The sequence below is a fragment of the Balaenoptera borealis genome, assembly GCF_965194805.1.
Source record: "Balaenoptera borealis genome assembly, chromosome: 14".
NCBI lineage: Eukaryota > Metazoa > Chordata > Mammalia > Artiodactyla > Balaenopteridae > Balaenoptera > Balaenoptera borealis.
Genome location: NC_138875.1, coordinates 73,149,818 through 73,164,272, shown reverse-complemented (window position 1 = coordinate 73,164,272; position 14,455 = coordinate 73,149,818). Strand labels below are relative to the sequence as shown.

General features: G+C 52.0%; 1 protein-coding gene across 3 annotated transcripts in view; it reads right to left on the bottom strand.

The window, feature by feature from the left end:
• Positions 1-4,240: 4,240 nt before the first annotated feature.
• The window catches only part of ACACB (acetyl-CoA carboxylase beta), a 142,921-nt gene continuing 132,706 nt past the window's right edge, over positions 4,241-14,455 (bottom strand). For all 3 annotated transcript variants that reach the window (XM_082354420.1, XM_082354421.1, XM_082354422.1), the window contains 9 exons: positions 13,818-13,914; positions 11,893-11,989; positions 10,378-10,513; positions 9,196-9,373; positions 7,476-7,588; positions 6,382-6,536; positions 5,506-5,676; positions 5,272-5,408; positions 4,241-4,546 (listed from right to left, as the gene is read on the bottom strand). In XM_082354420.1, coding sequence (XP_082210546.1) covers positions 4,420-4,546; positions 5,272-5,408; positions 5,506-5,676; positions 6,382-6,536; positions 7,476-7,588; positions 9,196-9,373; positions 10,378-10,513; positions 11,893-11,989; positions 13,818-13,914 — 1,211 coding nt within the window. In that variant the 3' untranslated portion in view covers positions 4,241-4,419. The remainder of the gene's footprint in view (positions 4,547-5,271; positions 5,409-5,505; positions 5,677-6,381; positions 6,537-7,475; positions 7,589-9,195; positions 9,374-10,377; positions 10,514-11,892; positions 11,990-13,817; positions 13,915-14,455) is intronic.

Below are 14,455 nucleotides of genomic sequence, written 5' to 3'. Positions count from 1 at the left end.
GGGAGACCAGATTCACACACATGCAACGATTAGTAAGTAGGGAAGGTAGGGGATGATGGGGCTGTGGGTGGTATCGGGAAGTGCTGAATGGGGCCCCACCTCAGTGGAGAACAGGCAGGCGGCAGGGAGGGGGTGCCTGCAGCAGCCCTGGGCTGCCTTTCTCTCCCCAGCACCCCTCTTCCTCAGCTTGGCTCCAGGGTGGCCCTGTGACTCAGGCCTGACCAGTAAGAGCATCACAACCCCCGGGCATCCCTGGTGACTGACTGGGGGGCAAGTGACTCAGGCCATATTGGTCACAGCCAATAAGCATCACCTGGGGGCTTTGTGGAAGCTCTGAGACACAGGGGTGCCTTCCTCCTGGGGTGCTAAGCTGGGAGGATGGAGCCTGAGTGGCTGGATCACCATGTGGAGAGGGCTGGGGAGCCCTTTCTTGAGTCACATCCATTCCTTACCACAGGCAAGTGGGGCCAGGTATGTACAGAGTCAGGGCAAAAATGCCAAGGCCACAGGGTCACGGGCTCTGGGCAAGAGCCCCAGTCACAGCCAGAACCCCACCTGTGCAGGGACCACGCTGACGCCAGAAGAAAGCATAGAGGAGAGACGGAGGAATGAGGCTTAGTTGAGGGTTTCTCTGCAGTTGGCCAACTAACGGGAGAAACATACTCATTGCCACCCTTTGAGGGCCTGCCGTGTGCATCGTGGAGTTAAACGCTGCTCCAGCAGCATCTCCCTGAAACAGCACAACCAGACACCCAGCCAGTGGGATGGTCCCATTTCCCAGATGAGAAAACTGAGTCTCAGATCATGATCATGCAGCTTTTCTTCCTCCTCCACAAGAAATCACCCACAGTCTAACAACAAAAAGACAAATAACACCGGCTTACGAGCAGAGGGGGCTTACTCCATGCTACAATGTGCACTATGACACAGCGTATCTTATTTTTCCCTCCTACTCCCCATGGTGTAAAGCTGTCATCCCCTGTGGTGGGCAGAATAATGGCCCCCAAAGGCAGCCACATCCTAATCCCCAGCACCTGTGACTTTATGCTACGTGGCAAAGGGAATTAAGGTAGCAGATGGAATTAATGTTGCTCATCAGCTACCCTTAAGCTGGGAGAGCATCCTGGATTATCCAGGTGGGCCCAATGTAATCACAGGCTCAAAGTAGAAGAGGGAAGTCAATGTCAAGCTCTGAAGATGGAACGAGGCCTCTAGAAGCTTCAAAAGGCAAGAAAACAGATTCTCCCTTAGAGCTTCTAGAAGGACTGCAGCCTTGCCAGCACCCTGATTTTAACCCAGCAAGACCTACTTCGGACTCCTGACCTCCAGAACTGTAAGAGAATAAATTTGTGCTGTTTTTAAGCCACTGAGTTTGTGCTAATTGTTACAGCAGCCGTAGAAAACAAACACACCCCCATTTTACAGAAGAGGAAACGGAGGCTCAGAGAGGCCGAATAGCTTACCTGTGATTAGCAAGGGGTAGAGATGGGATTCCGATGACACTCTGCTTCCCCACAATCAGTCGTCAGTCTCAGAGGGCTCAGTGGACACTGTCTACTTGCTGGTTTAAAAAGGAGCCAAAACTCTGAGGTTACACTGCTGGGATTTAACCCTGGGTCTGCAGATCTCCCGGCCCCTTCCACGGCACCATACTGCCTGGTGTAGTGTTTGCTCCTGAAGGGCAGCTGGTGGAGGTTAGGGGAAGGATAAAAGGTCAGAAGTAGGAGATGAGGTGGTGCCTCTGGACAATGCTGGTTGTACCGACGCCGTTCTTCCTCTGGGTACAGATGCTGAACCTTCCATCTCCAGAGTCACAGCCCCCTGAGTCCAGGGGTAGCAGGACAAAGACCAAACTGGCAGCTGAAACATGGGAAACTTCATTGGCGGAAGGAAGGGAGGCAGAGGAATTGGGAATTTAAAGGCTCGCTGGTGGGGTCTGTACATCCCGCCCATGATGTTTGAGGGATGCAAGGAAAAAGGTTCAATGTCTTCTGAGTTAAAATGACTTCTAGGCTCCACCCAATAGGATGGCTACCATAAAAAAACAACAAACAGAAAACAACACGTGTTAACGAGGATGTGAACACATCAGAACCCTCGCGCGGTGATGGTGGGAATGTAAAAGGGTGTAGCCCCAAGGAAAACGGTGACTGTTCCTCAAACACTTAAATACAGATTTGCCATATGACCCCGCAATTCCCCTCTGGGAATATACCCGAAAGAAAAGAAGTGCAAGTAGAGACTCGAACAGATATTTGCCATCCATGTTCATAGCAGCACTATTCACAGCAGCTCAAGTGTCCATCGATGGATGATGGATAAACAAAATGTGACCTATATATATGATGGAGTTATTATTCAACCTCAAAAAGGAAGGAAATTCTGACACCTGCTACAGCATAAATGAACCTTGAGTACACTATACTAAATGAAATAAGCTGGTCACAAAAAGACAAATACTGTATGATTCTACTTATATGAGGTACCTAGAATAGCTAAGTTCAGAGAGACAGAAAGTAGACAGAATTGTGGCATCCACCTCAAAAGCTCATGGGATTGCATGGGACGAGGCCAGGTGCCAGTGGCCGTCACCCTGAGCATTCAGTTTAGACCCGGGCTGCCCACCCAGGCCTCTGTCCACACTCAGTGGTCTGATCCTTTCTCCCTTCCATGGAGGCGCCTGTGCTAAGTCTCTCGAGGGAAGAAAGTCGACCCCATCAGGGAAAGTCTGTTCAGCTGCCGGCAGACAACAGCTTGTGTCCATGTTGGAAACTGAGCTGCAAGGATGAAGTGGTCCCCCGCTCCCCAGTGGCCTTCGGGAGGGGAAGTCAAATCAGAGCTTTGTCCTCCTGAGATGGGGGCTTGCACAAGATCTCAGTGGTTGTCGGACAATGGAGAGCGATTCCCCAGTGAGGTGGCCTGCTTTCTCTGGTCCAAATAAGCCAAGGCCAAAGTGCTTCCTTCAAAAAATTATTCATTCCACATATTTCCTGGCAGGTTCCTCCGCCCACTGTTCCTGGGTAGCAGCTAGTCATCGACTTACCATCCCTCCCAAACCAGCAGGGCCTCCCCCCCACAGAAAGCATTCGGTTCCCAAAGCAGTATGGACTCTTCCCTGCCCCCTCCAGTCTCAGGATGCGACAATGGCCAATTTATCTTTCTCCCACCCCTCACTGCACCCACACCACCTTCATCGGCCAGAGCTGTCACTGGCCGATGGCCTCAGACATCCTCCAGCATTGCAGCTTGTAGGGGCTTCCCCGGGCAACCTCGCTGTCCTCCAAGTTGGACAGGTGTAACGTTTGGTGTCCTCAAACTGCCCATCACAGCAGTGGAGGGTGGCCAACTCCCTCCCATCACTGGCACCCAGGGACAGATGGACGGGGCCAGAAGGATCGCAGGTCCTGACGCTGTGCGGCCTTCAGAGCTGGGTACTGGCGGATGCATTGAGAAGCCCTCCCTGAGTGAATCAGTGTGGTCCTTGTGGTCCAGTCCTCGGGAATCAACAGCTCTGTCCGTCAGGGCCAGATCCCACCAACGGACATTGAGGCAAGAGGCGAAAGAGTGAAGGTGACCCGAAGGGCCCTCCAAGGCAGGTGATGGCAATCACAGCGGTGACACCTGGGGGCAAGCTGGGCTTCGAGTTTGGAGAAGGCTTTCCTTCTCTTCTTTGTCCTCCCAACCTGGGCTGAGGATGCGTGCCTCTTCGTGCACCCTGCAGGACATGGGAGGGCTCGTCCTCTCCTCCTCAGAGGGAAGGGGCAGGCAGAGGGCTGTGAACCACATAAAAGAAGTCTCCCAATGCCCTTGAACCTACGGCTATGCAATTCTCTGCTAATGAGAGAACTAAGCCTGGTAATGGGACGTTGTTAGTGATTCACTACTAGGGGCCACGTGGGGAACAAAATACCATTTCACACTCTTAATAAAAAATCATTCATACCCTTTCCTGGGTGACTCAACCGGATCCGAATAAGCGTCATTACAAAAATAGGTTTTCTCTTGTCTTGTCTCTATTTTCCTTTCTTTATTATGCTGCTATGAGATGCTTACATCATGAACTGGTCTCAGAGTAAAAATAATAAGATTCCATGCTCTGATAGAGCCTAAAAAGAACACCTGGATCCCACAAAGCAGGCAAAGTGGCTGGAAACTGGGGTGTTTGGGTTCAATTCAATTCAGTGACGCAGCAAAATGTCTTAAGAGACATAAAACAGACTTCCCAACAATGGAGAGGTGGTGATTTCTGCTTGGAAGGGGGCTCTTCTGAGCCTTTTATTGAAACAGGAGTGACTTGGGGGTCAGCAGCCTTGCAGCAGTTTTAAAAAGCAGTCCCAAGGTGCAGGCGAGGGCCTGCAGTCAGCAGATCAGTGTGGTTTTTCCTGCCCGTGGACCTGCAAGTGACCGGGAGGACCGGGGTCAGGTGGAGGCCGGGCTGTCCATGGTGGACAGGAGGTGAATGATCTGGGCCCGCTCGGCCGGGCTGATGTGCTGGCATATGTACACCAGGGAGTCCACGGCCACCTCGGGGTTTTCTTGAACCAGGCTGCATGGGAGGAGAGAGAAGGGCGAGGTCATTCCTGCCACTGAGTTCAATGGGCCCTACGGCAGCCCCAGATGCCTGTGCAGGGCCCCTTCCCATTCCTGGCGGGGGTGGGCAACCAACCACCCGGAGCTCCCAACACTCCTCCTGCTGTGGTCACTGTCAGGGTGACGGTCCTTTGGGGCAAGAGGGAAGCAGAACCACCTCAAGGAACAACAGTGGAATCTCCTGGTCATAAGCTGTGCGACCCAAGACACAACACTCCCCCTGAACCTCGGCTTCATCCCCCAAATGGGGTCCCATGTGCTCTGCCACCTACCCCATGGGGACGCAGGGAGCCAACCCTCCAGAAAGGCTGCTACAGAGTGGGAGCCAGCAGCCTGAGGCCTAGGAGTTCGGGATGTGGGTTCTCTAACCAAACACGCTCTGGCTGTGACCTTGGGCCAGGCCCCCTGTATGTTCCAGCAAGGACCATGAACTGAGATCATCGCACAACCTCCTGATCGCATCCCTAGGACTCTGTGCTGGGAGAGCTGGCTTGGGGGAGCGGCGGCCTCTTTGCCGGCGGGGCTGGGCCGTGGACCCCGACACCAAGGCTGAGACCGGGGACCGTGAGATGCGGTGGATGCGAGCGGCCCCCCTGTGGGCAGGCGGCTGCACACGAGTCCCGGCTCCGGCGCTCACTGACAAGTGCAAGAGGTGGGTGGGCAGGCGGGGTGGCCACTCACCCTCGGATGGTCTTGAGGACAGAGTCTCGCTTCAAGTACGCGATGTTCTCGCGGACGGTGGGGCGCGGCCCCTCCCCCGCCTGCCAGTGCTGCTCCAGCCACCGCACCGCCGTCCGGTTGTCGTCCCATAGGTAGGCCTGGGGAGGCGGCAGAGGCTGCGTCAGGGCCGGACACCCTGCCGGGTGGGGCGCCCCGCCCCCACCGCCAGCCCACCTATCTCCGCCTCAGGCCCACCTTGACGGCCCCCTCCGTCTCCACGAACCAGCGGCGCAGCATGGACTGGACGTGCACGTGGCTGAGCTCGCTGCAGGCCCGCAGCACCTCCTGCTTGACTTGGTCCTCCAGCAGCAGGCGGCGCAGGCGCCAGTACAGGAAGCTGCGGGCGGTCTTCCAATCCAGGATGTCCTGCGGACAAGCCCCAGGCCTGAGCCCCCAGAAACGGTGGGGCGGGGGACTCGGGAGGCTGCCGGGGCCCGGCCCTGTGCTGGGGAAGGCTCTGGGACCATTCCCATTTTACAGGCCGGGAAACTGAGGCTTGGGGAGGCGGCAGAGGCAGGACGCTGCCAGGCCTCTAGGCTGCCTCTCCTGGGGAACAAACCTGGCGCCCACCTCCACCTCCAGACACAGAACACGGGCTCACCAGAGGTACAGAGGGCTTAGGCGAGGTAGGAAGGAGCACGGGACGCAGGGGTAGCAGGACTGGGGATGTCCTCGTGGGGACAGGGCAATAGGGCGGGGTTGTGACGGTCAGTGGTGGGTGAATGCAGGCTGGGAACAATGGTTCCCAAACCTGGACCAGCAGTTCTAAACACACAGAGGTTAGACTGGTGGTTCCCAAACTTGGCTACCTATTGGAATCTCTTGGGGATCTGAAAAAAAAAATACTGATGCCTGGCATCTCCCCACTCCCACCACCCATATTCTGATTTAATTGGTCTGGAGAGCCACCTAGGCACTAGGATTTTTTTTTTTTTTAAGCTCCCTAGGGGATTCTGACATGTGGCATTTGACTCATCCCAAAGCCCTGAGCCCAAATATCCTCTGTGTGTTGGAAACCAGGTGACCTTAGGATGGGCCATGCACGCCGTCCCTAGAGCTGCAGGCTCTTACAGAGATGGCACCCTTCTCCAACATCCTGCTGGGCTTGTCGTGGAGGTCGGCGAACTGCACCGCCACCTGGTGGTAGATGGGCAGCAGCAGGTCCTCCCGGGCCTTCAGCTGGCCCTCCAGCTCCTTGCGGTCCTTGTTGGAGAGCTCAGGCATTCCTGCAGGTAAGGGCAAGAACCAGGGTGTGCAAGACGGGCCTCAGCTTTAACTCTGATAATGCCCAGAAGTCAAGTCGCTTGTGCAGTCTCAAAAATGCACCCAGAGTTGCAAGACAGCATTCAACACGCAACTTCAAATTTATCCCCTTTTATCAGGCCCACTGTGCTTACAGGACACTATCAGGCACCATTTTTAATATATATGATAAAATCTAATAAGGGAATATTATAAACAAATCTATGCCAATTCGGTAATTTAGATGAAATAGACAAATTCCTTGAAATATACAAACTATGAAAGCTCACCTAAGAGGAAACAGATTAAACTGAAGATTCCTATATATAATAAAGAAGTTGAATTTGTAGTTAGAAACCTGCTATCAAAGATTTAAAGACATAGTGCCAATTCAAACTCAGAAAATAGGAGGAAACACTTCTCAACTCGCCCTGTGATATCAGCATTACCCTGATACCAAATCAAAGAAATTATACACCCATCATCACCATCATCATAAATCTTGTGAATTTATGATGACACAGATCAGTTATAAAGACATTTGACACCTAACGTGGACTTTTAAAGAGAAATACACCTAAAGTTACAAGTGAAACAAGGCTATCACTCAAACAAAAATATGTCTGATGGAAAAATTCTAAAGGGTAATTTTGCTACCAAAATTCTAATGTTTCTTATTGGCTCGAAATACTTCAATTATTATATCTTGTGTGTGCCGAGAAATACATTCACTAAGGCATAGTGTATATTTTTTAATGTTAAAGGAGTTGATACACCGTATGTGAACATTTAAAATATCTCATAATTTTTGTTGCTGTGTTTTGGTATGCCTTCACTATTTTTAACATACCAGGAACCTCCAGCAATGAGCGGGCTGAGCCTCTCTTGACCTCTGAGAAGTGATTCATTTCAGACCCACTCACCTAGCTGTTCCACGAGCTTCTTGTAAATTGGGTCGATTCTTCTCATGGTCTTTACCAGATCTTTCTTCCGGTACTTAATCTCCACTGTTCCCTCTGGCTCCAGAACACTCGCTCTGAAAAAAACAGCAGCAGGGGGGTGGTGTATGAGGTGTCCCCCAGCAAGCGACAGCCAGAGGACACGGCAGGGGGAGGCAAGACAGCCAGGAAATCTGGTGTCAGTCCTCTGCTCTTTCAGTGACTCACTGTGTGACCTTGGGCAAGTCACTTCCCCTCTCTGGTCATCTGCTTCTATATCCATAGAATGAAGAACTAAACCAGCTTTTAAAATAAAGTGTTCTGGGACTTCCCTGGCGGTCCAGCGGTTCACACTCCGTGCTTCCACTGCAGGGGGCACGGGTTTGATTCCTGGTCGGGGAACTAAGATCTCACATGCCTCAGGGTGAGGCCAAAAAGTAAAAAATGGGATGGAATGGAATGGACTATTCTGAACTCTGGAAGGCCCTTTCAGCTCCAAGAGTGTATGACTTTCTCCAGAACAACATAAGCCTCAAGCTCTTCAGCCACAGTCCTTTCTGGCCTTCCTAATCTCTGCTATCCTAGGGCCAGGGTACTGTTTCTGATCTCCTTAAAGCCCACAAAGGCAAACTGAGGGATCCAAGGTATGAGTGACCCTCTCATTCCCAACTCTCTCACTCACCCCTCAGTCTCCCCCTGCCCCCTTTTCTTTTGATAGCTTGGAAACCCTGAGCAATACTATATGTAGCTCTGAGCTTCCTGGTGGCCAGAGTGAAAAGTTAATGATGACCCCATTCAAGGCTGTTCTCGTCCTGAGTCTTCCTGGAGGGTGACCTCAGCAGCCTTCCATGAAGGTCTAGGGCCACTGAAGGAAGGGCAGGTTTGGCTCATTTGCACCATATCACAATGCCTAACCCACCGCCTGAGACATAGGAGGTACCCAATAAATATTCATTGGATTAAGGAATGAATAAGGGAATAGACACAGGAAGAAGGTGCCTATCTATATTTTGGGCAGAACTACTCTTGAAGCCTTTAGAGTCTACACAGCATTTGGCATAGTCTTCATTTTGAAGGCACTCAAACACTGAGTTGCAAATATTATTGTCATTATCCTTTCTGTAAGAGTTCCTGGGATGAATTCCTGATCTAAAAAAAAAAAAAAAAAGTGCCAAGAAGGTTTCTCTCCCCTGAAGAACTGGTATCCTCTCATGCAAGTATTCATTCAGTCATTTGTTTGGCCAGTATTTCCCAAGCACCCACTAGGAGTCAGGCACTGTACTGGGCCCTGGGTTATAAAACTGAAAAAAACTCTACAGGAGAGCTTTGGGAGAGACTCAGAGTCTAGTAAGAACTAGATGACTGGTCATATTTCCCTTTTCATCCTGGCTGCCAGGAAGCTCAGATGCTTTGGGTCTTTCTTAATTTGATTGCAAACCTCCTTGGGAAGCAGGTGAGTATAAGTGATGAAAGAAGAGACAACAATTCCTCCACCACTTCTGGGCTCCAGCCACTAATTCTACTGAGAAAATCCAGTCGCACACTGGATGCTAGTTTCAGATTGGTAAAACTGGAGGCTCTCTGTCCCTTCAGAAACTCAGAACACCCCTGCGATCCTCAAGCCAGTGGCTCAAAGGTGATGGGGCCTGAGGACTGGGAGTGAGAACAAGAAAAGGCTAAGGTGGGTTAGGGGTGGCGCATCCACCTGCTCTCTTTGTCCGCGTATATTTCTATGCACAGTGGGTTGATGGAGGTGTCCATGACCGCCCAGGAGCCTCCCCGGAGCTCTGCGCATGGTGGGACGTAGATCAGGACAGGTTGTTTGTACTTCCGGAGGCCATCCACGATGTAGGCTCCAAACTTCAGCACCTGGTCGTACATGTCTGAAAAGCAAGGCAGCCACCCGGTGAGGTGACTGCAGGTCCCAGTCTTCGCTGTCCTGGGGGGTCTGGGAGAGCGTGGTCAGCTGGGAGGCTGTACAGCGCTACGGAAAGACTCTCACTGGGCCGAGAGGCAGGAACCGGCCCAGGCACAGATTGCTCCCTAAGTGCCCATGGGACCTTGGACAGGTCCCCCTCCCTTCCTGGGCCTCAGTGTCCGCACCTGGAAAAGGAGGCACAGAACGATTTCTAAGATTCCTTCCAGCTCTGACTCTGAGATGCACCCAGCCTGTCCCACTATTCCCAGAACAGAACCCTCCCCAACAGTAACACAGGCCCTCCCCTCCTGTCCACAGGCAGATGGTCCTTATTTTCTACCAAGAGGCGTCCATCCAGTACCAGGCACCCTACATGGTAACAACAGCACCATAACAAAATCCACCATAATCACACTGAGAGTAAACACCGCGTGCCAGTGATGGGCTCAGCGAGTCCTCACCTTGGCCCTTGAGTTGGTCCTACTCTTACTCCCCTCGTAGAGGAGGGAAACCTCGGCTCGGAGCAGTCACCCACCCAGCAAGGATTCAGACCAGGTCCGCCGGCCCCCGTCCGGCTCTTTCCTCAACAGCCCACTGACAGTCACTGTATCTTGAAATGCGCTTGGTGGCTTAAAAAGCACTTGCGTGACTGTCAGGTCACTGATGCTCACAGCAGCCCCCTGAGGAGGGCAGGTGTCTTCTCCCCATCTTACCAAGTGGGGAGGTGACAGCCCAGGTCACTGGGCAGCTTCCCGGGGCCGCCCCTGCCTCCCCTGCCACTCCTGGTGTGATTGTGACCTCCAGCAAGTCGCACCAGGCACCCTCAGTTCCTCAACTGTAAAACGGGCGGCGTTACCTGAATGGCTCAGGGTTGGGGGGAGCTGAGCTAAAATGATGATGGGACCCCGAGGGGGCTGTCCTGAGTGCTGACCCCGAGGCTTCAGGGCACCCACAAGAAGGCCACTTTACCTTTCATGCCACCGGAGAACCCCCTCCAGTTGGCAAAGATCATGAGGGGCAACTTCTCCCGGTTGAAATCCTGGATGGCCTGGGCTGTCTTGTAGGCCGAGTCTGGGAACCACACCTGGCCTGCCTGCTGGATTATCTGGAACACAGAGTGGCCTGGGTCCGATTCCTCTGTGCAAGGGCAGCCCCGGAACACGGGACGGCCGCCCACACTTCACCCCGGAAGACAGGCAGTCTGATCCGAGTTGGCACCAAGGCCGGAGCCAGGGCTCATGGGGAAGGCCCAAAGCTCGTCTGTAACCCTCAGATACGTGACCCTCACGCTGCAGCCCAGGGAGGTTCCCGTTGCCCACCGACAGGCGCCAAGCTAGTAGAGGCCACTCTGAATGGGGTCCGAGGACCCGCCCTCCGACTTCTGAACTCCTCCCAGTATGCGGTGTGGCCCACCCTAGAAATAGCAACAGCGATGGGGGCTGGAGGTGGGAGGGATTCCTAGGGACCCGTCATCCTCTGAGGAAGACAGTGCAGAGCACTAGGCATCCCACAGAGAGTGCTGAAGCCCCCCCAGGGCCAAGGACTCCTCTGAGTCTCTGAGCTGGAAAGACAGACCTGTGACCACCTAGGACCCACTCTTGTCAGCTGAGCGAGCCAAAACAGCAGCCCCAGCAAAACTACCATGAGATGGCACCTCACACCTGTCGGAATGGCTATCATCAAGAAGTCTACAATAACAAATGTTGGTGAGGATGTGGACGAAAGGGAACCCTCGTACAATGCTGGTGGGAATGTTAATTGGTGCAGCTACTCTGGAAAACAGTAAGGAGGTTTCTCAAAAAGCTAAAAATAGAACTACCATACAATCTGGCACTTCTACTCCTGGGTATATATCCAAAGAAAACAAAAACACTAATTTGAAAAGATACACGCACCCCAATGTTCATTGCAGCACTATTTACAATAGCCAAGACATGGAAGGAACCCAAATGCCCATCAACAGATGAATGGATAAAGAAGATGTGGTATATATATACAATGGAATACTACTCAACCATTAAAAAGAATGAAATTCTGACATTTGCAGCAATGTGGATGGACCTAGAGAATATTATATTTAGTGAAATAAGTCAGAAAGAGAAAGACAAACACAGGATGATATCACTTATATGTAGAATCTAAAATATAATACAGATGAACATATACGCAAAACAGAAACCGATAGAAAACAAACTAGTGGTTACCAAAGGTGAAAGGGAAGGCAGGAGGGGCATATTAGGGAGATGGGATTAAGAGATACAAACTGCAATGTATAAACTAGATAAGCAACAAGGATCTACTGTATAGCACAGGGAACTATAGCCATTATCTTGTGATAACTTTTAATAGAGCATAATCTGTAAAAATGCTGAATCACTGTGCTGTACACCTGAAATGAATATGATAATGTAAGTAAACTACACTTCAATTAAAAAAAAAAAAACAAAACACGAAAATAGCAGCCCCAGCTCCCTGGCCCCTAACCTTGGCCTCGGAATCCAGGTTGGCAGGGTCTGCGGGCACAGCCAACTCCACTGTCCGTGTCTCTGCAGCGATCACTCCGACGGGGATCCCCCCCAGCCTGCAAGGTGGAGCACAGGGGAACTGGGGCGCTGGGCAGCGTCCCAGGCAGATTCGGGGACCGGCGAGTCCAGCCAGCCCGCGCTGATATTCTACAGGCATATGGGCTGGGTCCTGGGTGGCCGGGATGAGGGCATACAGAGCATTGTGCTGTTTTCAGTCTGGCAGGCTATTCTACCGGAAGGCAAAGCAGCAGCCCCAAAGCAATGAAAAGCCTCACAAACTAGCAGGCTGGCAAGGTCCTTTGGGTCCCTTTGTTGGGGCAACAGCGGCCATGGTTGGGGGGAGGGTCAGGCCAGTGCAAGGACAGGAGCAGCACCGTCCACTAGAACTTTCCGTGATGATGGCCACGTTCTCTATCTGCCTGACCAGTGTGGCAGCCGCGAGCTGCACGTGACCACTGAGCATTTGGAATGCGGCAGGGACAGCGGAGGAACTGAATATGTGTCATGCTCTTTCACTGTAACTCATCTGAATTTGAACTGTCACGTGTGGCCAGCAGCTACCACGGTGGACAGCGTGGGTCCGGACACCACGTCACATCTGGAAAAGGGCTGAGGGATGCTGAGCCTGAAGGAGCTTCAGTCATGGGGAGTCCGTGGCATCGGTATCTATCACCGCTGACCACTGGCTGCCCCCAGCCACATGCGGCACTTAATTACTCTCATTTACACTCCCAACAGTTGTATGAGGCAGGTTTGGGGAGAGCAGTCTTCAAATAGAGAGCTTCCTTATGGAGGGAGGGGTAGATTTCCTCTCATGTTTAAAAAACATATTAAAAAAAAAATAAAACACTTACGGAGAAGCAGCTAAGTTCCAATACTAGGCTTAGTATTTTTGTAGTTATTGCAGGGAGGTAAATAATAACAACAATAATGACAGTGGTGGTAGCTGCTACCACCTGTGGAGTGGTTATGATTTTTTTTTTAAAGCTTTTTATTTATTTTTTAATTTTTTGGCCGCGTTGTGTGGCATGCGGGATCTTAGTTCCCTGACCAGGGAGCAAACCTGCGCCCCCTGCAGTGGAAGCATGGAGTCTTAACCACTCGACCGCCAGGGAACTCCCTGTTTATATTTTAAGTGCCTAACATATGTTGTCTCTTCTAATCATCACAACTTTGTGGTGGGGGAGGTGTCGAATTATTACCCCCATTTTACAGATGAGGATGTAAAGGCCCAGAGAGGGTGAATGACAGAGCTCAGGTCCAACTCCAGAACCTGGACTTGAAGCAACTACATCGTGTCAGGAATCTGAGTGGTAAATTATGAGGATGCTGCTTTGGGCTCCATATGAAGGGGAAATTTTGGGCAGCTGGAGTGATCCAAAAAGATAAGGGCTACACCACTGAGGAATGAGAGGTTCAGCGTTCAAAGCATTCAAGCATTTAAGCCTTCTGCCAGCTATGGTCTACAACAGGGGTTCCTGCCTGTGGCCCTCCTGAAATGGGAATTCACAGTTCTGACCGTCTGTGCAGTTTTCGGGGGGAGTACCAGGGCCACCTTCTGATTCCCAAAGGGGTCCATGGCCCCCCTGGCTAGGGAGCCCTGCCCCAGGGACAGACACGAGGGGCAAGGGTGCTGGGCCCCAGCAAGAGGTTGGCTGAGATGCCTTCTAAAGCCACAGACAAATCCAGGCTTTATGAAGAAGTTCATCATCCAGAAAACCATCCCCCCTGCCCCCCACTGCTTTTCCTTTCAGAAAATCCTGGGGCCAGGAAGAAAGTGTCCCTAGGGGCCACCTAGGAGGAAAGAATCCCTTGCTTTGTACCTGGGAGTCCCAATACCTGGGGAGGCCAGGTGTGTGCTGCCTGCCCCATCCTCAGGGTTACCTTGCTCGTCCCGTCACCACGGTCTGGGCCCAGGGCACCATGATTTCCTTGAAACTGCCCTGGTCGAAGAATCCACTCTGCCAGGATCCCTTCAGGGCTGTGGGCAGAAGGGCAGAAGCCCAGGCCAGGGGCTGGGTTGATAAGGGCCCCCCAGCATCCGCCTGGAGGGGCAGACTGCTCTCCCGTCTCCCTAAGGACAGCCTGACCTTGACAGCCCAAATACCTTTTTTCCTGGAAAACTACACAGATACCGACCCTTCCCCCACACCCCAACACACAAAACCAGGGCTGCAAAAAATACAGCAAGTCAGGAATTCAGTCCATATAGAACATCCAACTATATACATCAACTCCTGTCAAGGCCAAACACAAGGAGACCCTAATCACAATCTCTGCCTTTTCTTCCCAAGAGGCAGAGAGCTGATGGATGCCTTCCGAAGGTAGGATTTCAAGAAGGGACCACCTGCCCCAAAAAACTCATCCTTAACTTGGTGGCTGCAGCTTCAAAACCATTTAACTGGGAAGAAAGTGTTCAATTTTAGAGACAGAGAGAGAGAGAGAGAGAGAGAGAGAATGAATATGATGATGTCAATTGCAGCCATCCCTGGAGAGGACATGGTGCCAGGAATCTACACCAC